The sequence below is a fragment of the Schistosoma haematobium genome, chromosome 2 (assembly GCF_000699445.3).
Source record: "Schistosoma haematobium chromosome 2, whole genome shotgun sequence".
Taxonomy (NCBI): Eukaryota; Metazoa; Platyhelminthes; class Trematoda; order Strigeidida; family Schistosomatidae; genus Schistosoma; species Schistosoma haematobium.
This window is the reverse complement of record NC_067197.1, coordinates 6028114-6053229: the sequence shown is the minus strand read 5'-3', so window position 1 is coordinate 6053229 and position 25116 is coordinate 6028114. Positions and strand designations below refer to the sequence as shown.

The 25116-nt window shown below is 38.2% G+C and overlaps 2 protein-coding genes across 6 annotated transcripts in view; one reads left to right on the top strand and one right to left on the bottom strand.

Annotated features, from left to right (window-relative positions):
* The window catches only part of LRSAM1_1 (E3 ubiquitin-protein ligase lrsam1), a 41283-nt gene extending 27693 nt beyond the window's left edge, over nucleotides 1-13590 (top strand). For both annotated transcript variants that reach the window (XM_051214196.1, XM_051214195.1), the window contains exons 12-16: nucleotides 1416-1514; nucleotides 4196-4318; nucleotides 6387-6470; nucleotides 7569-7706; nucleotides 13324-13590. In XM_051214196.1, coding sequence (XP_051067345.1) covers nucleotides 1416-1514; nucleotides 4196-4318; nucleotides 6387-6470; nucleotides 7569-7706; nucleotides 13324-13443 — 564 coding nt within the window. In that variant the 3' untranslated portion in view covers nucleotides 13444-13590. The remainder of the gene's footprint in view (nucleotides 1-1415; nucleotides 1515-4195; nucleotides 4319-6386; nucleotides 6471-7568; nucleotides 7707-13323) is intronic.
* Nucleotides 13591-13607: 17 nt separating this feature from the next.
* On the bottom strand, nucleotides 13608-24495 carry MRPL15_1 (YmL15). Of its 4 annotated transcripts, XM_051214191.1 has the most exons (9): nucleotides 24436-24495; nucleotides 24049-24387; nucleotides 18062-24020; nucleotides 17949-18025; nucleotides 17696-17904; nucleotides 17513-17658; nucleotides 17310-17478; nucleotides 17079-17273; nucleotides 13608-13975 (listed from the first exon to the last, which is right to left on the bottom strand). In XM_051214191.1, the coding sequence occupies exons 5-9, from the start codon at nucleotides 17786-17788 to the stop codon at nucleotides 13703-13705; spliced, it is 876 nt and encodes a 291-aa protein (XP_051067340.1). In that variant the 5' UTR covers nucleotides 17789-17904; nucleotides 17949-18025; nucleotides 18062-24020; nucleotides 24049-24387; nucleotides 24436-24495; the 3' UTR covers nucleotides 13608-13702. The 4 variants fall into 4 exon arrangements, with proteins under 4 accessions (XP_051067340.1, XP_051067343.1, XP_051067342.1 ...); XM_051214194.1 differs by lacking the exon at nucleotides 24049-24387 and having other exon boundaries at nucleotides 17310-17658; nucleotides 18062-18146; nucleotides 24436-24480; XM_051214193.1 differs by lacking the exons at nucleotides 17949-18025; nucleotides 18062-24020; nucleotides 24049-24387 and having other exon boundaries at nucleotides 17079-17658; nucleotides 17696-17888; nucleotides 24436-24480.
* Nucleotides 24496-25116: the final 621 nt, after the last annotated feature.

Sequence of the window (25116 nt, the reverse complement as noted above, 5' to 3'; positions counted from 1 at the left end):
CTGATGTTTCTTGTGGGATTCAAACCCATATCATCCAACTCTACAGTCTGAGACGTTGTTACAGAGTTATTAGGAGCACGACTGAACTCCTTTAGGAATCAAACAAATATTATATCGCTCACTTCTCTCTCTCTAAATGCAAGCTGCTGCTTCAGGACTGGTCTGTCCACTTTCTCCATTTTTGTTTAACTTCACCATAGACCTATTGATGGAAATAACATTCTCGTCTACTGAATTCTCGGGTATTGATCTCCTTCCAGGAGGTCCACTTATCGACTTAGAATACGCAGATGATATAGTCCTGTTTGGTGAAGACGCTGATAAAATGCAGAGTCTTTTGGTAGCACTAAGCAACAATGCCAGAATGTTTGGAGTGCGTTTCTCTCCCTCTAAATGCAAGCTGCTGCTTCAGGACTGGTCTACGTCAACACCTGAACTAAGGATAGGAAGTGAAGTAGTCGAACGCGTTGACAACTTCACTTATCTTGGAAGTCTGATCAGCCCTAATGGGTTAGTGTCTGACGAAATCTCAACACGGATTCGAAAAGCTCGTTTGGCTTTAGCCAACTTACGTCACCTATGGCGAAGGCGAGATATCCGTCTATCAATTAAGGAACGAGTATACTGCGCGGCAGTCCGTTCTGTTTTAATTTACGGCTGCGAAAAATGGCCATCAAGAGCAGAAGACACTCGTAAGCTACTAGTATTTGACCACAGATGTCTTAGAAATATTGCTGGTGTCTGCTGGGATCAACGGGTAAGTAATAGTGAGGTTCGACGCAGGGTATTAGGGAATGATGGTAAATCAGTTGTTGAGGTTATGAATCTTCATCGACTGAGATGGTTGGGCCACGTGTTACGTATGCTCGAACACCGATTACCACGACGTGCAATGCTAACCGGCGTTCGGGATGGTTGGAAGAAAGTTAGGGGCGGCCAAACCAAAACGTGGCATCAGTGCTTGAAGTCACTAACTTCTAGTCTGAGCCATGTTGGTAGATGCAGACTACTTGGTTGGGGTCCGCGTGACTATTGTAACCAATGGTTGGGGACTCTTGGTGACATGGCTCAGAATCGATCACAATGGCGTAGGTGTATACACTCCCTGTCTTCCCTTAAACTAAGAGATTAAGATCGCTTCATATGTTTCTTTCTACGAACTAATTCTTTCTTCCTGTACTCTATCCTTATTGCAATCTTTCTTTCATATATTACCACTTCTGAATTAACTACTTTTATGAATCCGGTGTCCATCTTGTTGTGTTAATGAGATATGGCAACTTGGACCGATGCATATATATGCCTGGTCCTACGTTGTAGCTGACTGACTGATATCGCTCACTATACTCAGTGATCGATCAATCATCGTATATCGATTATGCACATTTTTATTTAAACATATCTATGTATTAAAGGAGGAAATCGAACAACAAAAGAAAGACGATCAATTGGACTTTTGGTTAGTTCAATATCAACGTGTATTAAATTCAAAACCTGTCAAATTACTTGATAAGGTCAGTTTCATAATAATAATAATAATAATAATAATAATAATAATAATAATAATAATAATAATAATACTAACTAACTGTTAAAGTATTCATAATAATGAAATTATTACTTCTAGTTTAATGTAACTTAAAATTGTACTATAGTAACCAGTCAATTTTATTTGCTCTTAATTCAGTATAACAATTATTCGAAAGTAAGAACTGTTAATTCACAACACTTTATCGAATTTAATTGTATAAATATAGGTCAGTTGTTTTATTCTATACCTGTATTCTTTGTATTGTAGGTTTACTTTATAACTTTTAATTATTGTTATGCGACTTATTATTTCTTAGTTATTGTTTATTAGTTTTGTACTATTTGCTTCGTTCTATACCACCTACATATATATATATATATATATATATATATATATATATATATATATATATATATATATAGTATGATCATCTGTAAAGTATGATTTCAGATTTGGGTTGAGTTGTGGTCTGATAATTCATATACATCAGCTAAAGATGTTTGAGTTATATACTGCCACCTCTGTATTACAGCTTGTTTTCTATTATTGAACCGAAGGTCGAGTTAGAAGAAGCAGATACACTTAAAAGTATCGATAGAAGTTAGGATTATTTTTGGCCTCAAACTCAAGATTTACTAATGTAATTAGTGTAGGCTTAAGAAGATAGCAATAACGGAAGGTAGTTTAGTCAGAAGTAAAGAAATATTACCAGGATTCTGATTGGCAAATTACTACTCGAGATATCGATTACCTTACATAATCTCTATTTAAAGACTTTGTAGAGGTGTTAATCATTCGCATCGATTCAATCGCATTCATACTTTCATTAAATTTTGAGTTTTATTATAAATGTATACATTTGAGCGCCTCGACTTATCTTTCTCTCTCTGAACAGTAGTACTTCATATGTTTAGTTTCTTGCTATTATTCTTATTCTTATCCGAATTCCTTTATTTTAAGTCTATTTAATTTCCTCCCACTTTATTTCTCTAAGTATATCAACTTGAGATGACTTACAAACATAGCGGATGCTGTGTTTGTTTAAGAAATTTTGCCGGAATCTATAGAAGGAATTTATAATCATTTGTTATTTGAATGATCTGAATAACTTTTTCTGGTTAGCTTTTTTTAGCGAATTAGTTTTCTACAGGATGGGGTCGCTAACCTCATGCTCAACCCTCCTCCTTTACCCGGGGTTGGGACCGGCAGTGGTCCCAAAGAGGCTCCAGGCGAAATTGAATATTGTACAAAGTTTACTTACCAACTTTAAAATGTTTCAATAATTAGGCGTCATTAGTTTTAAATCTACACGGATAATAAACTAATGCCAACTGATCTTTATCCATACAACTAATCACAAATATTTAAAATATCGAAATAGTACTTTTGTCTAAAAATAAATTAAATCTATTGTATATCAATAGATTTACAGTTTCGTTCAGTAACCAATTCACACTCAAAAAATGTACATTAATACGTAGATGATGGTATTGAAGATGAACGATATAGCATTTGGCAAAGGATAATTAATAGTGGAAATACTAGATTCAAACAGTTGAAAATGGTTAATTTAATCAATCTTGCGAGTTGGGATCGTGGATGTACATTGCTGAGAAGTCCCATAACAGAACGAAATAGTCTTTCAGTGCTTTTAGATTTTCCACGGTGATCTATCTTCAACTATCTCGTGATCTCAACTATTAAAATTCATCAATTCTCTTCAGATATTTGAACACTCCTAATTCGATTGTGTTTTTGAATTGTTTCACATAGAAAACTTACAACTATAATTAAGATTTAACTAATAGATAAGTTGATTTAGTGATCTGTTCTTCAACAATTAGAATAGTAGTAGTATAACCTCTTTAGTTTTTGAGTAATCAGATTCACGATTGATTGTAGAAATTTTATGAAGGCGCAAAAGTACACACCATTGGTAGAGATGATTGGCGAATTAAAAAAATTGAAAACATAATTATCTGTGAAGGTAAATGGATGTTTAGGAAATCAGTGACTCAGGGTGCTCTACACCTACCTCCTCTTTGCAGCCCCCAAATGCCCTGGTACGGCCGAGAGTCGAGAGAGTTACCTCTCCCTCTCGAAATGCCCTCACATGTCCACGTGCATACAACCACTGCCAGGGAAATCCTACACACTACCCTCTCGCGGCGGCGGTGTTGTTTACGAAATTGAGAGGACGAAAGGCGAATGTCTGTCGCTTTAACTGGGTTAGTGGTGGGTACAGAGGGTATACCTAAGAAAGCTGGAAAACCCTGATTCCAAACAAATGGTGTACATGAGCTCCAGTATCTTGAAGGAACAAATGGCGTATGAACCAATCGATGATCACCGGTTACCATGGGACTACATCTCCTTACGCTGCTCCACTGCCTTGTGGATCAGATCTTTAGGTCAAAGGCTTTGGGTGTGACCCCCTAAGAAAACCATGTGCTTCGGTTCGGGCACAAGGACAGTATCACAGCCCTCACACAAGTCGAATGATTTATGTGGCGCATATGTATTTGGTGCTTCCTTATACCAATGTTTATATGTTTAAATAAATGTCACTTTCTAACTTGATGTTATTTTATTATCTGGATACTTTGTAGTGATTATTTGACCTCTTAATTTTAAGATAAGGATATATTGTTTTAAATTTTGTAGCCCGACTCAGATGTTCAAATAATTCTTAGTAATGCACAATCTTTGGAATTTCTGCCTAATTTTCAACGACATGCAATTACCTATTCAATTATGCAATCTATGACAGATAGTGATCTTAAGGAAGTAAGTTTGTTTATCTGTTGTTTTTAATTGTTTCATTCAGACAGTTCTTTTGAATAAATTAATTCGATTTGCAGATCCGATAGAGTACTATCATTTTGAAGTTTTCATTCGTTGGATTATTTTTAATCGTCAAAGGTTCATTATGTGCTTTCATATTGTTACTATTCAGAACTGCATAGTTTCAAGTTCTATAATATTTTCGAATGATTATCAGTGAAATTCAAGACGTTCATATCGTCATTGGATCTTGTCAACTGGATATACATGTATTTTAATGCTAATGTTTCTTCCGAGACTAACCCATTTCCTATCGCTTCGGTAGCGAAACGTTAGTGTTTTTTTTAACTTTGTATACAATTCAACTAAATAACTTTTAATATGGCAACCACCAACGGTACAGAATATCATCACGGCAGCCTACTTGAATATCTAGACTACCTGTTCCTGCCATCTAGATATTTCAACAAGTTATCTACTCTTCTTTGTTCTAACACATTATTATGTCTGTTAACCGCACTTAGGCGCGTTTATGAAAAGTTTACGACCTTTCGATGTACAAGTTACTAAAAAGTACAATCAGACACATTGTGGTAGTTACAATATACGTTGAGAAGAATGAACATTATTCAGATGTCGATACTTGAACTGCTAACATCTAACTGGCGGTCACTCAGTATTTATCGTCAGGATCGATCACGAAATAAGAAAAGGAAACTTGTTGAAATACTTTGTGCTGAGAATTATAAATTGTACCAAAAATAAAATATTGAATAAAGCCATTAATAATAATAATGTTCGGAAGTCAGAACGGAGTTTCTTCGGACAAATTTATGTTCAGCTAAAACGATACAAGCGTCACATAGTGAAGCGAGTGACTAAATATATATAACTTAACGAGCCAATTTCGTGGCCAAGGTTATTAAAATGATCCTCTCCTCTGAGAATGAAGGTACTTATTGGTGTCTGTGTTCACGGAATAAACTAATTTCACTTAAAATCGAATACCTGAATACCGAATTCCGTATAATTTATCAACCATCGGCTTTTTGAGCGCTAATGGTAGGATAAGTTTCAGTCGTTTTGTGGAATCGTCAATCAATGAAAACCATGAGGCACTAAGAAGTTGTCTCATCCTAGAATGGGATTCCTCAACATTGCTCACTTATGACCCTATGTGGGATAAGACCCAGAGACTTCGGTCCTTCTCGGGAGCCGCTTAACCTTCAGTTCACTTAGTTGGCGTCCTATCTCTTGCATTTTTAATTCAAGGGAGTTCATGATTGTCATAGATTTGGGATATTTCGTTTCGTAATGATATTTTGGTACTTTACTAGTCTTTTTGAATTTTTTGGAGACTTTTGGGGTCTATGAAACTGATATTGGATCACAAAAGCGCGGATGCACCAACTCATTTCCCCGTATTTGTTGAACTAGATATTACTTCATACTTTCTGTTGTTCGAATTAAATATCTTTCCAAACTTTATTCTTTTATTTTTAGTCTTTCTCACTACCATTTATACTACTGTTCGGAACTTTTTCCTATCACATTTGATTTCATCTTGTCGTGGCATAACAACTCGTGCTGACATGCATTCATGTCTCTGTATTGATTGTGCCTGATTGACTTTTCCTGTTCACAATTATCACTGTTAATAATATCCTTTTTTCCCTAGTTGGAATATCGTGTGGGGTGTTTTGTTTTCACTAACCCTTTTTGATACGACCGAATCTGTTGAATTGGTGGTTAACTTGCTTCTTTGGAGATTTTTTTTGTCTGTTATCCTGTACAGTTTAGTGTGATGCTTTAATTTTATATCCTAATTTACAACTAAGTTACTCTTCTGTCTCTCACAGTTAATGAATTAGTGCAAGTATGTACATCTTGAGAACTAGCTAAAAGTAGAAAGAATCACTGTACACTTGACACATGATGTTGTGCAGTCTATATATTTCCCGTACATTGATTGATCGTAAGTTATGACTGTTTCTAAAGGTAGTCGTTTCAATCGATAATCATGTCTTCGGCTTTTTTTTGTTTTAAAAAAACTACGTATAATAAAACATAGATTGGTATTCACACTCTTGGAGCACGTCGTGAGATTTTGAGGCAGATTGGTTTGTACAAAATGAAAACAAATGATGAAGACAAGGTATTTCTAACACATTTTTCTCTCTTTTACATTCATCATGTAGATCAGTGATATTTTTTTAATTGAAATTAGCTCATTTAAAAAGTAATATTACAGGTTCGAATCTCGCGAGAAATACCTTGATGTAGGTGGTAGCTTGGTAGTATTACGAGCCGTGATGCTATCCACCCAAGTTTGTTGAGCGCAACATGAAACCTAAATTAAAATCTGCGAGAACTCATACAGATCCTAATTCTCTTCATGAACATTTTGTGCAACTTTTATACTGCTTCGGAAACTTTGAGAAATTGTCTAATGAAATCCTTGAGAAATATTTTTTTATACCTCCAATCTTCGCATCATCCTTCTCAGCCCACCTATTATTCATAGATGTGTTAAGGAAAAACTTTTGTATTAGGCCATATCAATGTGTATTTATACGTCTACCTGTTCTTGTGGAGTAGGTTACATAGGCCGTACAAAGCGATCACTTTCCAAACGTATCCCCAAATATTTTCATGCATGGCTTTCGAAAGGTGAACGTAATTCAATCAACAGTTCAATACTAGAATATATTATGAACTCAGGTTACTTGGGGATCACCTGATAAATCCTTTAAAATGAATTTTCTAACTCTTGAAGTATGACTATTGAACTTACTACATGTAGTAATTTAAATTGATAATGTATTTCATACACAATGATTGATCATTCTTCTAATCAACTAATTATAGAAGCAGCCAAATTTAACATTAGCATCCATAATAAATTTACTTTACAAATGACATATTCGGACATATCTTTTTATTCATTTGTAAAATTGTGTAGTATATTGTTAGTAGTAATAAGATGTAAGAAGTTTGATAGGTATAAAAATAAATAAACTGAGAATTTGTAACGTAAGTTTCTTCGATGCATAGGATAACCTTAAGAATTCATAATCAACAGTTGATTGAATCAAATATGAAACAACAAAAGCATGCAATATAGAGAATCATTGGTTAGGACAGCAACTAACATTATCAGCATTTTGGCTACAGTTTATTTAAACTTATAGAAAACCAAAGTCTTCGTGATAATCTGTTACATATTTTTGATTTATTCTTTTTTCTACAACAGACGTTAAATACGATAGAATCACTTCCAACACCGTGTGTAACACCATCAGCTCCGGAGGCTACATTATCGAGTATTGTTGTATCTGACGAAGTTGTGGCTCGTATGGAAAATGAGTGTTGTATATGTCAAGACGCAATAGTGAGTGGAACATTGTTTTACACATTTTATTCCCGACCGAAACTGCTACCTTGACGCGGTGATCGAGCTTGCCTATCGTGATGACCCAACCGAGCTATATTGGCTGGAACATATGTTCCTGTAGGTTCTACCATGCCAGGCAGGTCGGTTGGAGAACGGTAAGACTAAAAGCAGCAACTCAAGGTCTGAGGGCGAAGTCGTACTGCTGACTGTACAGAGGTGTGACAGCAGTAAGGTGTTTCCCTCGGACAACCAGCATCTGCAGCGATGCTACCTTCCCACAAGGAGGGGTGTGGTTAGAAAAGGTCGACCCTAAAAATGTCACACCTCACCTTACCTCACGGATTTTCGTCTCTGGCAGTAAGGCCTTTTGAAGAACGGAGCTAACACATTAAAAACGCCCCAGGCAAAGGCCATGCGCAACCGGCTTCAAGCAGCTGTCCCTTGGGCTCTACAGTGACGCTCCCATGTCGTTAAGACCAACACTAATCCAATTTCCTTTTCAGGTTCCTCAAGAAATACCCTTCCACGGTGTGGGCAGCCGGGAAGTGATATCAGCCCTCATACCCGTGACAGCACACGAGACCAAGTTGGTCACATTCAAATCCTTCCTACACCTCCTAATACCTCTCTTATCTCCATGACCAACCCTCCTCACGTCTCTTTATCATCTCGCACCGCTAGGGCAAACGATTCGAGTACGTGGAACGCTATTCCTGGTCTCCTGAAACCACGCTCTAAACTACACGTAGGAGCTTTTAACGTCCGAACACTGTGCCAAATAGGACAACAGGCTTCCTTAGCTAGGACTTTAGAATCCCGCGCCATCGATGTGTGCTGCGTCTCCAAAACGCGCATACAGGATCCGAGTAGCGTCATTCATCTGACCTCACCATGCCAAAATAAAGAACCGACTCGATTCACACTTCGTGTATCTGGAAGCCCTGATTCTGCTTCCCGTGGTCTCGCCGGCGTAGGTATAGCACTGAGTCCTAGGGCAGAACTAGCTCTCTTAGAGTGGATCCCAGTAGACAGTCGTTTGTGAACTGTCCGACTGAACGGAACAGTAAGGATCCGAAAAGATAGGGACACTCGTCGTTGCCTCTTCGTCGTCTCTGCCTATTCTCCCACTGACTGCAGCGCAGATGATGTAAAAGATGAGTTCTACAGAAAGCTTTCGGACCTTCTCCGAAAAGCTAAGCGCTCGGATGTAGTAATAGTGGCTGGTGACTTTAATGCTCAAGTAGGTAAACTAAGCGACGGGGAAAGACACCTAGGTGGATCTTATGGTGTCGTGGCTCAAAGAACAGATAATGGCGACCGTCTGTTGCAGCTATGCTCAGATAACCGCCTGTTCCTTGCAAATACTAACTTCACGCATAAGGAAAAACATCTTTTAACATGGCGAACCCCTAATTCGTCCCAACGTTGGACCCAAATAGATCACATCGCTATCATCCACCAATGGAGGGGCTCGATAGAAGACTGTCGCTCATTCTGGAGCACATGCTTAGATTCGGATCATGCTCTAGTGCGAGCGCGTATTTGCTTGCGTCTTACTGGACGCAGGAGAGACGCTGCAAGGAAACCTCTAAGGGTCCTACTTAATGATAGTCAAGCTAAGAGTATATTTCAGGAACAACTAGGAAAACAGTTAGGCAGCTGTTGTGGATGCGGAGGAATAGACCAATAATTATCATGTTAAGTCCAATGGTGTCCTTGGACTTTAAATGGACATTTTCTATTGGTCGATATCTGTTCACTTGTTGAATATTGTACAAAATGTTGTTTTCTATTTTATGGTACGATGTGGTATGCTTGATTGGTATATAAACAAAGTATGTTTGGAATATAATGATTCATATCTCCGAGGCCGTGGCTTGTGTTCTGGACTCAACTGACTGGGCTAGACAGGGAAGCGAGACCAATCGAGACTCTAGGCCGTCCGTTCGTGTTTACGTGTCACTGTAATCGATCGATAAGTACGCTGCTCCCTAATTTTCCAGTCAAGGACACAACAATTAGCACAGGGTAAAAATCGACCAACTTAAAGCCATAACAGCAGCCATGTATGTGATGCCCACCCCGAGGCAGCATGGAATGATATCCGAAAAGCTGTGGAAACAGCAGTGATATCTGCTAGTACGGTAACTACTAAGGTTAGGGAGCAACACTGGATCTCAGCAGCACCTACCGCACTGATAGATGCTCGAAAACTCATTCCATCTGACTCTGAACATAATGAAGAACGGAGTCAGCTTAAGCGCAAGCTGGTAAGAAGTCTACGCAATGATCGTGAACAGTGGCGGGTAGTGAAAGCAAGATAGATGGAAAAGGCAGCGGCAATAGGCAACGGCAGACAACTGTTCAGACTTGTCCAGGAAACCGGAATTAGGAACCCGACCGTTAGCGAAACAATCTCAGAGAAAGATGGACATATTATACATTCTCAATCCAAGAGATTGGTTCGATGGGCAGAACACTTCAGAGATCAGTTCAACTGGCCTTCAGCCACACTTCGGTTTCCCACGATCTCTAGTCAACCTGAATGGCAAGTTAATGTAGGTCCTCCGTCCCTTTACGAAGTTGAAAAAGCCATAGGAAATCTGAAGCGAGGGAGAGCATCAGGCCCCGACAGGTTTACTCCTGAGATTTTTAAGGATGGTGGTTCAGTATTAGCAGTGAGATTAACCGAGGTCTTAGGTAGAATTTGTGAACTGGACGTAATCCCATGTGACTGGTCTCAATCACTGATTGTGCCAGTCTATAAGAAAGGACAAAAGTCCTCTTGTGACAATCACAGAGGAATCAGTTTGACTAATATAGTATCTAAAATATTAGCTCCAATAATACTTAGACGCCTAACTAAAGCTCGTGAAGAGCAGATAAGAGAAAATCAGGCTGATTTTCGACCTGGACGTGGTTGTATAGATCAGATATTCACACTACGTCAGGTTCTAGAACACAGACACATGTTCAGACGCCCCACAATGGTAGTCTTTCTCGACCTTAAGGCGGCATTCGACTCTGTTGATCGTGAGGTTCTATGGCAGTGTTTGTCACTGAAAGGAGTACCAAAGAAGTACATTAACCTTGTAAAGACTCTACTCGAACACAACTGGTCGAGTGAGAGCTTATGGCGAACTGTCATCAGAATTGATTACTTCAATTGGTGTTCGTCAGTGCTGTCCACTCTCTCCATCCTTGTTTAACTTTGTCGTCGACGTACTTTTAGAGATAACACTTTCCTCATCTAAATTTCCAGGGGTTGAACTTTTACGGGTAAATTCACTTGTTGACTTAGAATATGCCGATGACATAGTTTTATTTGGTGAAGACGCTGACAAAATGCAGAGTCTTCTGACCACTCTAAGCAACAATGCAAGCATGTTCGGGATGCGATTCTCTCCCTCAAAATGCAAAATGTTACTTCAGGATTGGGTTGCATTGACACCCGAACTAGTGATAGGGAGTGAAGTAGTTGAGCATGTCGATCGCTTCACTTATCTTGGAAGTCTCATCAGCCCTTGTGGTCTGGTGTGTGACGAAATCTCAGCACGGATACAGAAGGCTCGACTAGCTTCTGCCAACTTGCGTCATTTATGGCGTAGGCGAGATATCCGTCTATCAACCAAAGGACGTGTCCACTGGGCAGCAGTTCGTTCCGTCCTACTTTATGGCAGTGAAACATGGCCGGTAAGAGTAGAGGATATTCGTAGGTTACTAGTATTCGATCATAGGTATCTTCGAAACATTGCTCGTATATCCTGGGACCATCGAGTAAGTAACACAGTTGTTAAGAAACGGGTACTAGGTGAGGATGGCAAATCAGTCGATGAAGTGGTGAAACTTCATCAGTTGATATGGCTGGGACATCTGTTACGTATGCCCAACTACCGAATGCCCCGACGTGCGATGTTCACTGGGATAGGAGTAGGTTGGAAGAAAGATAGGAGCGACCAGACCAAAACATGGCACAAATCCATGAAGTCATTGACAAGTGGACTGAGTCATGTTGGTAGGTTTAGACTACCTGGTTGGGATCCGCGAGACGATGGCAACCGATGGTTAGAGACCCTGAATGACATGGGTCAAAATCGTTTGCAATGGCGCAGGTGCATCCACTCTCTGCGTTCTCCCAAATTCTAATCTTCTGAATCTTTCATGTCCCGCTCTTTTCTCTTTCCAAATTTATTTCATTGGATTATACTCTTTGAATAACATCTTTAAACCATAATCTTTCCGATTACTGCTTATAATTTTACTACCTCTACCACTATGGGATTTGAATCGACAATTGTATCTATGTGCTAATGTGGTATGGCAACTCGAACTGATGTACGTACGTACGAAGTTCTACGTTGTTGCTGACTTACTGACTTTACACATTTTATTAATGTTTCTGAGTACATTTTTAATACTAACAAAATTTCGACTAACAAATCCTTCAACTGACTGCGTTGATCATCAAAAAGTATGGGGCCACAATGTGATGTTGTTCTATGTTTAAAGATCTTAGGTCAATGATTTCTCGATCAAATCTGATGCCTTTTTGAGCTTTAATTAAGCGTTAGATAATTATCAGGCCAATTCTCACAGATATATATATATATATATATATATATATATATATATATATATATATATATATATAAAGAAGTAGCCATATAGGGTAATGTTGTCTTTGGAGAAGTAATAAAAATTGTTTTACCGAATTTTTAGTGAAACGGTATATATTCATTCACACAATAAAGCGAATTCAGTGAGACTATAATTTATGGACGAGATTTGGACGACGACAAAGTGGCCTTGAGAAAGTTTACCATCTAGGGTTATAAATCAGTTTGCGGAACTAGAATTAAAAATTGCAGTTGGATGTCATGGTTTTCATCACGAACTGACATCAGCTATGATGTAAAAATGTTATTTGGCTACATGGATCAATGATTTTCGCGCTAAAACCCAAGACTTGTTGAATTAAATCTCTTTGGTTCGTCCATAACTTATGGTCTCGCCGCAAATTCTTATGCGCTTAGTAATTAGTCATAGAAACAAAGGTTCAATCCTAGTGGTCACTTCCTCAATTTAAAAAACACTTAAAGCTAAATTTCATAACACTGATATATGAAATAACTGTAACTTCAACGTAGACGATTTTTAAAAAGTACTGAATAGAACCAGATATTTTAAGTATAGATCTCTACAGGTCTCTAGCAAATGACTTTTCGGTCAGAAATTTCTAAGAATTACTATTTAGTGGAACATTTGAAACCACAATTGGCATGTGATAGTTGTGTGTGTCTGTCTCAGTGGCGCGGATGCATTTGCTTTATCTTCTCCTGAATCTTGAGTTCCGACATCCCTTCATGTGTACCCTAGCAGTCTTTCCAAACCATAATCTCCAATGCATAGTTTTTCTCATTATCACAGTGCTGCTGCAATCATTCTAACTATGTTGCCATTCATTCTATTAATTTCATCTTGTGCTAATTTAGTGTGGCATCTTGGTCTAACGCAGATTTGTGCTAGGCTGTATGTAGCTTAAGACTGATGTCCTACCGTTTTTAACTCTTAAATTTTCATTAACTGTCATACTTTTTGTTTATTCCAAGTACAGTGCTCAACGATATTCCTTTCATGTGGTCATGTCTGTTGTTGCAAGAAATGTTCTGAAAGTGTTCTTGATTGTCCATTGTGTCGTTCCAACATACACAATCGAATTCAATTACATTTCTGATTGTGGTAAAACTAGGTAATAGAATTTTTCTGCTATCAATCAATTTTTGATGCCATATATATAGAACGCAGCAGAGTCCAGAAACTTTAACTTCTCTTAACATTTTTAGAACTTTCAGTGATTTGCTAATCACGTAAACTTATATTACATAATTATGCACAGGATTTTTAAAACTGGATGTACTATTTATTATTTTTAATTAACATGCATCTATCCACAGTATAACTTTCAAAATGCATTTTATAAAATACTGGGGGAATCAGGATTTGTGGTAGGCATCAAGGAGATCAGATTTTGGCTTTAAAACCGCTTTGTCAGGAATACTGACAAGCCAACCAGGCTCCAGTCCATGAAATATTTGTCGAGGATCTTTCCGCATAGACATCAGCTTTTGAGTGGATTCCGAGGATGAACTAAAATCGAATGGGTGATAACCATACTTTTGAGCCAACCAAATTCGAGATTTCGCCACTTCCTCAGGGTCCGCCAGATAACCTCGAGACTCAGCGTTTGCGTAGAATGGAATCAACGCCTATAAGAAGCAAAATACATTTAAAATCAAAGAATAATGATCAAATACCGAACGATGGTAACATGGTGTAAACCAGATTCTGATATTTTTCTACTGCGTTATTATCTGACTCATAATAATAAGATAATAACAAACTAAAAATCCCTAAATGGCAACACTTTTTTAAAGTGATATGCCCGAAATGAGATTTAACTATAGATTCAATATGAAGAATTCAAAATGAGTATGTTCACCCATTAAACACACAGTACACTGATATTTAGCTACATTAAAGTTGATACTCCTTGCTATATTTGTCCAGTGACCAGTAATAGATTAATGATGAACCTTGAGACGGGGCATTTTAAAATGAAAATTGATTTTCGAGGTAATGAAGGAATACTCTGGACTTATTTAACCAGGTATGAATTCAGGATTTATGACAAGATAAAAATTTATAATGTCTAATAGAAACCGACAAGAATGTGTCTACGAATAAACTCGTGAGATTTTACCTCACCGTAAAACTTAATTAAATGTTTACTAAAGAGGAGTAGCCAGAAAACAATATATTACTACCATATTCGCAGATGATAAATTCATCAGTATCAGATGAATAGAAATAAATTGTAGTGTATAGTAATAAAGTAAAGTCTGCGTTGCAACACATACTGTGACATTGGGTGGCGCGGGCTCGAACCATACGGAGAGCATCGGCGTTCTCAAGATTGAGGACCCAACTCTTTAATGAGTTACTACTAGCACAATACAGACATTTAAGGCTAGATGCTGATTTTCTTCAACTGCCTAACATTAGGTTTGTGATCTCCATTTTCTGCTGTTTCACAAACCACAACATTACACTTAAACTTGAGTTATTATCAATTCCAGTTTTAATTCGGTATATATATATATATATATATATATATATATATATATATATATATATATATCAGCGGTTGGATATTTGTAATGGCTACGAATTCTTGATTTTCAAAAAGTATGAAAGATAGACTTGGAAAACCGCAAAAATCTACTTCGGTTTAGGTCATGTTACTCTGAAACAACTAAGAAATATGAGTAGAGAGAGATTAATGGAAGAAAAATATTACACTCAAAATCTAGGTAAAAGGCAAATGGTGCATTTGTGGTACTGTGGTCGAATTCGAACTGTTATTGATCACTGGTTCTTAAAATCCTGAAGATCCTACCCAGAAAGTTAACTAGAATCAGATTAATATAATCGTGTTTCATCACGGAACACCGTCTAGATTCGTACTTTAGCCATCCTACCTATTTGTTCAAATATGAGCTACAATTTTTTGCCCTTTTCAAACCTTTGACATCTTTTGATAGAGCCAACACTAGAAGGCAGATTTTGTGTCATTTACTTTTAGCTGCATTGTCTGCAAACCTCTTGAGAAATAAAGGATGTTGGAGTTAAGTTGTCAGTTGATATTTTCTTGCGATAGAGTGGTAGTGGTTCATCATTAAATGTGGAAGACTTTTGTTTTTTCACTAGAAACTCTAATTCAAAAAGTCCATTCTCGGAATTATCGTCGAAATATGAGATACATATTGTTCGGGCAGGGAATTCAAACCAACTATTACCGAGTGAAACCATAGTATACGGACAACCTTTTAGAGATGTTAGGGTGAACTAGAGGAAATTCACTTACTGGAGTTGAAAGGGTTATAAATAAAAGTGAGAATTTAGGATTAGAGTTTAGAGTTGAAAATAAGGGTTTTGGTTATTAACCGATATCAGCTATAATGCTAAAATGCTATTTAGCCACATGGATGAATGATTTTCGCGCTAAAATTTAAGACTTTCTAAATAAAATCTCATTGGTTCGTCCATAAATTATAGTTTCACCAGTTTTGTTTTGGCAGCGGAGTAGTATTATTAGGTTTCATACAAAAATTGTAGATCAAAACCGAGTATATGAACATGCACTTGGTAAATGAACTTTATTTTTTATTTCAAGCCATTTCATACACATAGTTCCCTCTATTATCTTAAAGAGAGCAGGAACGAAGATTGATGCAAAATAATATGAATTCGTTTTATTACGTTAGGTTTTCATCAGCTGCTTACAGCTTATACATACAAAGTTGATTAAGGATGAAGATGTGTATCATGATGTAACGAAGATTTCAATAGAGTTAACTATATTGTCCGTGCTGTCTTCAAGATATTTATTTACAAAAGAAAGTGTTTATTAAGTGCCGACAAAAGCAAAGAACACACAAGTGTCTGTCGGCAAATCCTATGGGATCCATTTATCATTTGTCTTTCATAACTGAAATGTAAGTTACATGCAGTTTACGTTAAATACATTGATTCGACTTCGAACTATACAGTCAGTAAGTACATAAATACTAGGGAGAATTTTCTTATAGAGCTACGTTTACATAAAAAAGGGACCGATGATGGCCACATATGGTAATCTGTGTTTAGTTGAAAGTGTTTGTGGATGTGGGCACATTGGATGTTGATAGAATAATTGACCTCTCTTATCAGTCTGTGCAGTGACCGGACGAAACATCTTATTCTGATGGGAAGCTTTCAGTATTATAAAAACAAGTTGAAAGGTGCACTTGGGAACCTTCCAAAAAACACTGATAGATACTCACCACTACTTCAATTGGTACAACCAAAATTGTTTGTTTCTTCGGAAGAATTTCCAAGGGATTAGTACAGTAAAAATCCGACTTTTAGTGCGCATTTTGAGACTAAATGTGCTTAAAAAATATATAAAGCATGTTGAACGAAAACCTGTCGTTATGGATTAATAGGCCATCATTTTATGAAACCCGTACAACGCTTAGGTAAATAATTTACCATTAACTAAGAATAAGTTTCAATTAAAAAGAAAATTTGATAAGAAGCGAAGTCAACATGTATAGAAAGAGAAAGGATAAGAATCTGCAAAGTACTAGTTGAAAGAGCGTCCCTGATTAGCGCACAAAAGTTAAAAAGTATAACAAAATGTAACTAACTATAGTATTTTACCGACGCATGGCATAAAGGTTCATCTGCACGTTCAAGATAATTAATGCTGTTTTTAATATATAAAACATATACTAGCTACATGAAACAGGAAATCGTTTTGTGACTTACATTAGGAGGCAATTTAGCTTTTGGGATCGGAATGCCTTTCATGAAGAATCCTTGAGGGTCAGATTTTACCCAAACGGAATACAGATCATAATAACGGTTACAGATTATTCCCCCTACTCTTTCCACAGCTGCAATTACTTCTTCGCTAGCATACTGAACTTCAATATTAACAGGAGTAACAAAGTTATCGATACCCTACAATTATTTAAACAGTTTATTACACAACCTTACTTCGTCAGTTAGATGGAAACCATATTGTCGATCATGATCCACATTTAACCGGTAAAGATTGGTGTTACATAGTGTGGAAATGTCAATAGGCTCTAGTGGATTTATTCGATTAAGGTCTATCAGTCTTTGAAGCTCTAGAAGCGAAATACGGTGAAGATTGTTTTCAGACCTTGGTTTGTAAGAAGAACTATGCATTTACTTACATGCTGTTAATGTTGTAAGGTTCTTTAGGAACAGAAAGATAAAATGGTGTCTTTGCACCCAAAATTCCCAAGGGTGGGAATGCTTGAAACTGGGAAGCACCACGATGACCAAGACCTCTTCGCATTCGTTTCAAACCGTGATACTTCTACTACCAATGAAGATATATATATCAATTTTCTTACGGGTGGTTTGCTTCCTGGAAGATCAGATATATTCTGAGGAGAAACTCGAGGATATTTTCTTAACAAGGCCAAAGCTCTATCTACAGTTGGCATCTTTCTTTGTAATCACGACGGTGATAATCCCAACAAACAATTGATAATGGGTTACTTTCTTCTTATTAGACAGTCAATTACCAATACTTTCCCAAAAGACCTAAGATGGAAATATACTTTTTAGAATTACAAGCATAAAATTAATTAGCAAAGCACTTACTGAAAACGATTTAGGATGATGAACTGAAACCAAAAAATCTATCGCATAACGAGAGCTTCAACTGAAAGTGCTTTAGACTACATGTGTTATTAGAAGTAACTAGCACAGCCTACAAATCATTTTTCAGAGACGTACGTTGACAGTCGCCCTCACTTAGCTTGGCAAATTGGCTAACTGTTTGTTCTTTGAGACCTGCGTCTAGGTATTAAAAGAACATTTTGATAGTGGGAATACATGGTTCTTGTTATATTCCTACAAGAAACTGAAGGACAAAACAATTGAGTTGAAAGTAGGAGTGGTCGAAAAGTAACATCTAAAGTAGTCCCTTTTATTATCTACAGAACTAAAATAATCTTTGAGCCTTCTTTTGAAAGACTCAGCAGAGGGCTTCACCACTATAACTTCCTGTAGGGAATCCCACAACTCACTATTTTGAACTGTGAGTCTCCACGGACTTCTGTGCGAGCTCTTTAACACTCAGTCATAAGTGTATATCCTAAGTGCGATTCATTACTAAAATGAACAAGTGACCCGTTAGGGTGAAGAGGACTACAAATGTGGCATCAGTTCATAAAGTCACTAACTTGGGGTCTGAGCCGTGTTGGTAGATTCAGATTACTTGGTTGGGGTTCGCACGACTATCGTAACCATTGGTTGGAGACACAGTTGCGTAGGTGTATACACTCAAACCGTGAGATTAAAATCGCTTCATATCTTTCTTTCTACGAACTAATTCTTTCCCCCTGTATTATATACATATATGCAATCTTTAATATATTACTGTCACCGAAGTAACTACTACTAATTTGGTGTTGATCTTGTTGTGCTAATGAGGTATGGCGACTTGAACCGATGCATATATGTGCATGGTCCTAAGTTTTAGCTGACTGACTGGTACCATAGTCCTGAATGTGTAGTAGTAGCTTCTTCCTAAGTAAACTAAAATCAAGGTCAAACAGGTGTAGAAGCCTAATAGTTATTTATTTGTTTTAACACATAAATATAACTTGATAGTATGAGATTTCGATGCACCCTCTAAGAACTGCAAAGCCTTGGAAGTGGCTCACCAAAAAAACATTTGATTACAATTTCTTAGAAACCACAATCGCTCTATCTTTATACCAGGACATTGGAAATCTCACCACATATGGACTACTATAGTCTCACGTACCGGACTCCGTCATCAATCACGATGACGATCAGACAAATAAACGACCGTTCACTTATGAAGAGAAGTAAACATGCGGCTATGTAACTCAAGTTCATTGTTGCTGAAGTTTGCCGACCAGATGCGCAAGTCAGTAAGTCAGCAACAACGTAGAACTTCGTACGTACGTACATCAGTTCGAGTTGCCATACCACATTAGCACATAGATACAATTGTCGATTCAAATCCCATAATGGTAGAGGTAGTAAAATTATAAGCAGTAATCGGAAAGATTATGGTTTAAAGATGTTATTCAAAGAGTATAATCCAATGAAATAAATTTGGAAAGAGAAAAGAGCGGGACATGAAAGATTCAGAAGATTAGAATTTGGGAGAACGCAGAGAGTGGATGCACCTGCGCCATTGCAAACGATTTTGACCCATGTCATTCAGGGTCTCTAACCATCGGTTGCCATCGTCTCGCGGATCCCAACCAGGTAGTCTAAACCTACCAACATGACTCAGTCCACTTGTCAATGACTTCATGGATTTGTGCCATGTTTTGGTCTGGTCGCTCCTATCTTTCTTCCAACCTACTCCTATCCCAGTGAACATCGCACGTCGGGGCATTCGGTAGTTGGGCATACGTAACAGATGTCCCAGCCATATCAACTGATGAAGTTTCACCACTTCATCGACTGATTTGCCATCCTCACCTAGTACCCGTTTCTTAACAACTGTGTTACTTACTCGATGGTCCCAGGATATACGAGCAATGTTTCGAAGATACCTATGATCGAATACTAGTAACCTACGAATATCTTCTACTCTTAGACCAGATGCGCAAGCGCATTCTACTATATGGAAGGAAGATATGAAGGCGATCAGTTCTGCAGGCTATACTGAGTACTGCAAAATCGACTTCACGTATTATTGTGGGAGGCATAAGATCACGTCCAGTAGTTATAAAAAACGTAATTTAAACATCTATACACTTGGAAGCTCCAAAGAAGAAAATTCACGGTCATCCCCGGATAGACCGGGAAATCCCATGTTTGCCAAGACAAAATAAAAAACGTTGGGACGTCAACATCAACCTTGGGACAGTGAATACAAGTTGTTCCGAAACAAGTGTATAAACACAATCCGAACAACTCAGCGGAAATACGGAAAGCAGTTGACACAATCTGTAACCCCGAAACAATTAACGAGCGATACGCCATTAGATATTGGTGGCCAAGTTGCTAGAGCAGCGACTGACGATCCTGACGAAACCATTACCGTCCCGAGTAGTTTCGATGTAGACGTTGCGACTGATGGAAAATGGATGACACGTGAACGTAGAAGAATAGGAAAGATAGCCAAAACTACTCTGCCAAAGTCCCAAAATAAGACCTCATCAAACATTGTTGTGAGTCATTCGCTCGACTCTGTTACAAAGAAAACTAACGGTAATATGCCAGCAGTTAATATGCAGGATCTGACATCACAGTCGAAAGCTGTGAATACGATTTTCAAAAAAGTCAAACCCCTTCCTAGTTTAATTATTTGGAATCTAGAGGAGTTGAAAGACAATGACCTTAATAAAAGACATGCAGACGGTCTGCAGTTAGTGAAATCTGTAGTCAGAAATGTACTGGCTGAAGAGGTTTCAGGGGTACATATAACGAAGGTAAAAAGACTCGGTAAATGGGTCGGAGGCCAGACCCAACCAAGAAGGATCTTGAAGTTGGTATTCGGGAATTTCGACATGATATTGAATAACGCACCCAAAACTCGTGATTCAAATATTCGTATCCGACCAGATTGGTCGCTTGAGGATCGAATGAAGTGGAAGAATGCTCGTACAGAGTTAAGAATTCGAATGCTAAATGGCGAAACGAACCTTACGAATAAGGGTTTTCGGGTAGTCAGATCTTGGGAGCCAATGCTTTCGAGGCCTGTATGGGTAGAACGAATGATTCCCAAAGCATCTTAAAAGTATGCTACACGAACGCCCGTAGTCTTCGAAATAAAACGTCCGACCTAAGTTTGATGATGGATGAATCAAGTCCCGATATAATTGTCGTTACAGAAACTTGGCTCACCGTAGATATAGATTGTTCTCCCATCATCGCAGGTTACATCTGTATTAGAAGTGATAGGGAGGAGGCATAATACTATACGTTAGGGATCACTTTCGTATACAATTAATCATATCGGAGGCGCATACTAGTGGTACATGTGAGGTAGCATGTTGTAAGATTAAATCTAGAAATGGGTTGGTGACTATAGGGGGAATATACCGTAGTCTGTATTGTCTGGTTGACGACTTTATCTTAAGACACGCCTGTTCTTGGAGTACGGCAGAACGTTGTCCCATCACTGGAGACGTCAACGCACCGTATATCAACTGAATAGAGCTTACAGCTCCAGGTGGGGGGTTCGATAGCGACCTTCTATCAACCATTATTCAGTGTGCACTTGTACAATGTATCGCAAAACCGACACATATTGGCTTGGAATATGACCCGTCATTGCTGGACCTTGTCCTCACACACCGCTGTGAGGATGTCATCGACATTCGGCACCCTCCCTCACTAGTGAATACTGATCACGTTGTACCTCACTAAGTTTAGGACACATGGTATACAATTTGTATCTACCCCACCCCGTCCCCATATCTGGCGAGCTAATATTCCGGCAATCAGAGACTGTGCTATCTCGACTGACTGGTCGGTCGACGCGGATGGATCGATCGAAGACGAATGGAATACATTTAATGCTGAATTTGAGTCCGTAACATCACCGTTTATCCCAAGGTCAACAGGTAAGCTATCACATTGCCCTTTATGGATTAATAAGAAAAGCCGGAAGCTGTTGAAGCGTAGGAAACACTTCTGGGACTTATTCCCGTCGACAGGACACGCATCATTCAAGTATGAATACCAAAAAATCCGGAATATATGTAAAAAGACCATAGCTAAATTCCGTACTACTTACGAACGACAGTTGGCATATGATAGCCGTGCTTGTCCGAAACGATTCTTTTAGTATGTTAAACAGCGAACAGAAGATAGTGATAATGTTCCCTCATTGTTGTTACACGAAAACTCAGATTTACTGGCTGAATCAGATCGGGCAAAAGCTGAGACTTTTTCAAACTATTTTAGCGAAGTCTACTCTACGTGTATTGTTACAAATACTTATCCCAATCACACCGAGATACCATCCATTGAATCTGTACAGGTGACTGAGGAAACCGTTCTTCTATTGGTCACTAACCTCAAACCTTTAAGATGTCAGGCCCTGATGGTTTACATCCACGACTACCGTCATCCCTCGCGGACATCATTTCAAGATCACTCGCGACGCCTTTCAACATATCCCTTTCACTGGCTCAACTTCCTAGATTGGAAAGACGCTATAGTCAGTCCTATATTTAAGGATGGTCAGAGACAGATCGTATCTAACTACAGACTTTCCAGTCTTACCAGCATAGTCCTTAATTTATTTGAGAAGATAATTCCGGTTAACTTGCCAAGTCACATAGATTCTTACAATTTGTTAACTCCCGAGCAACACGGGTTTTGAAACAAGCATTCATGCTCGACTAACTTATTGCGAGAGGGGAATAGACGGCATCCCTATATAACGGTCTGTCTGTCAATGTGACATTCATAGACTTTAACAAAGCGTTTGACAAGTTTTCATAAAAAGGTTATATGCAGAATCTCTCGAGCTTCGTGATAACAGGTGATGTACAGGAATGGTGAGAAAACTTTTTGTGTGATCACAGACAGAAAGTCCAGGTTAATGGAACGTTATCCGAATGGAAGCTGGTCAAAAGTGATGTACCCCAATGCACTATATCAAGTCTCCTACTCTTTCTTCTCTACGTTAATAAAATGCCGTGATTGCTTAAGTCGTCGACATTATTGTTTGCGAATAATGTCAAAATCCGGAGAACAATAAAATTGAGGCTGATCATTTAGATCTCCAAGTTGACCAAAACGAATTAACCAGATGGGCTTAAGGTTGAGGCTTAGAAGTTATTTCTAGGAAGAGTGTACTCATGCACGTCGTACACGGTAATAGTTACCAGTATACTATTGATGGCACATTTCTTCCAGGCTTTCAAGAACATAAAGATTACTCAATGCAACGCAGCTGCTGTCAAAGGTTTTCGTGCGTTATAGTCACTTCGCCGAGCATTTAAAGCTATGACGAGAAAATGTTTCGAATTTTATATCTCACCTATGTAAGACCATACTTAGAGTACTATATCCAAGCAGCTATCCCATGTCTGATAAAAGATACTAACTCACTTGAGCGTGCGGGAACAAAATTAGTGAAGGGTCTTTCTAAACTCCCTTACAATGAGCTTTGAAAACATCTAAGCCTTACCCTTGTCGTATCGTAGGGTGTGAGGTGACCTTATACTGGCATTTCGTATCTTTAATTATGATTTGGGTGTTAATACGTCTTATCTCCCTGCTCCCTCCAGCACTAAAAATCTCCGTGGTCATAGCAAGAAGGTTCACAAACCGCGATATAATAAACGTAGAGTGGGGTCCCTTTTTTCTCATCGAGTAGTCAATGACTGGGACGCCTTACCCGAACAAATGGTATCAGCCCCATCACTGAATATTTTCAAGGAGAAGCTGGAACTTTACTGGAAGACAATCTGTCATTATTAACACAGGTTCACCAACCTATTATACTTATTACTGAAGACTGAAGAAGCCGAAGCGACTGTTCGCTTATATCAACCACAGAACAAAGACTCATTTTTGGACTCCCAATCCAATAACAAAACGGAGTGAATCCCAAAAGATAAAGGTAGACCAGGACAAAGCAGAAGGTGTGGTTGATCACTTCGGAACACTCTTTACTCGACAGCCTATTCTCAACGAAGGACTAAACCCAAAGACAAAGTCACCACACTACACCAATTAGTATATAGACTACTACCTTGCCCAACACCTTTGTGACCAAAACCTAATGGAATCCGGGTGTTTCAGAATCTAGACAGTCCTGAGATTCGCGTAGCAAAAAGTCAGAATTGGCATCGCGTCCGTCCGATAGAGTCCAACAAAACTCTTTATCCAGTAGTCTTGAAGATCCTCCCTGCTAAACGCTAGTGCACACAAGCGTCATAGACTTTATAATTTATTTGACAAAGTAGATAATGAACCTTCAGGAAACCGAAACACTCTAGTACTAGAGTGCACATGTGAATTTAACGCCGAAAGACTAGGTAGCATCTAAGCCACGTTGACACAACTAAAACATGTGAATTGTGACTTGATACTGAAACAATTATTTTTCTGTATATCCTTAACACAAATCCTAACCTACTTTCTGTCTGTATTCTCTTGACCTTGGAAAGAAATGAGCTTTATTGAGCCCGCCTTTAGATTGTGTCCTTAGTCTTCACTCTTCAGTTTTCAGTAATAAGGATAATAGGTTGGTGAACCTGATTTAGTGTCCCGAGATCATACTCCGAGTACATCGTAATGAATGATTGTTATTGGAATATATATGTCGCCTATTCTCGCATATAATCATCGACTTAAATCACGTTAGTCGATAACGGAATTAAATAAGTCAAATAACGAGAATGGAATGTTGAGTACATATATTTTGTATTTGAAGCAAATGGAATAGAAAGAAGCGAAACGACACTCAGTGGAGATGGCAGGTAAGCCAAATCCCTTTGGTCAAGCATTATTCAATATTTATGGCCACACAAAAACAAGTTGCAAATATGTGATGGGTAATGGGATAAGAAGTGTACGCAGACATATGCGCCCATATAAAAACAGTCAAGATTGATGAGCGAATAATTAACAAGGTCAGAATGTGACTTAAAAAGAATGAATAGATTGGTTTGTCCGAAAGATAGAATAAGGCATATGGGCTTAACGTAGTACTGACACTACACTTTGTTAATCCTGACAGATTTTCTTCCATTGAAGGTCCAGCTCTTCTTTGAAAATATTAACTGATGATGCAAATACCACTTGTTTGGGTAAGGCG

What these genes read in the sequence shown, in the direction of transcription:
- MRPL15_1 (XM_051214191.1), bottom strand. Translation starts at nt 17,788, where the DNA reads ATGCCAACTGTAGATAGAGCTTTGGCCTTGTTAAGAAAATATCCTCGA. An exon ending in GTTTCCATCTAACTGACGAA is followed by an intron (nt 17,274 to 17,309) that starts GTAAGGTTGTGT and finishes AAATAATTGTAG; the next exon opens with GGTATCGATAACTTTGTTAC. An exon ending in AAGCTAAATTGCCTCCTAAT is followed by an intron (nt 13,976 to 17,078) that starts GTAAGTCACAAA and finishes TGCTTCTTATAG; the next exon opens with GCGTTGATTCCATTCTACGC.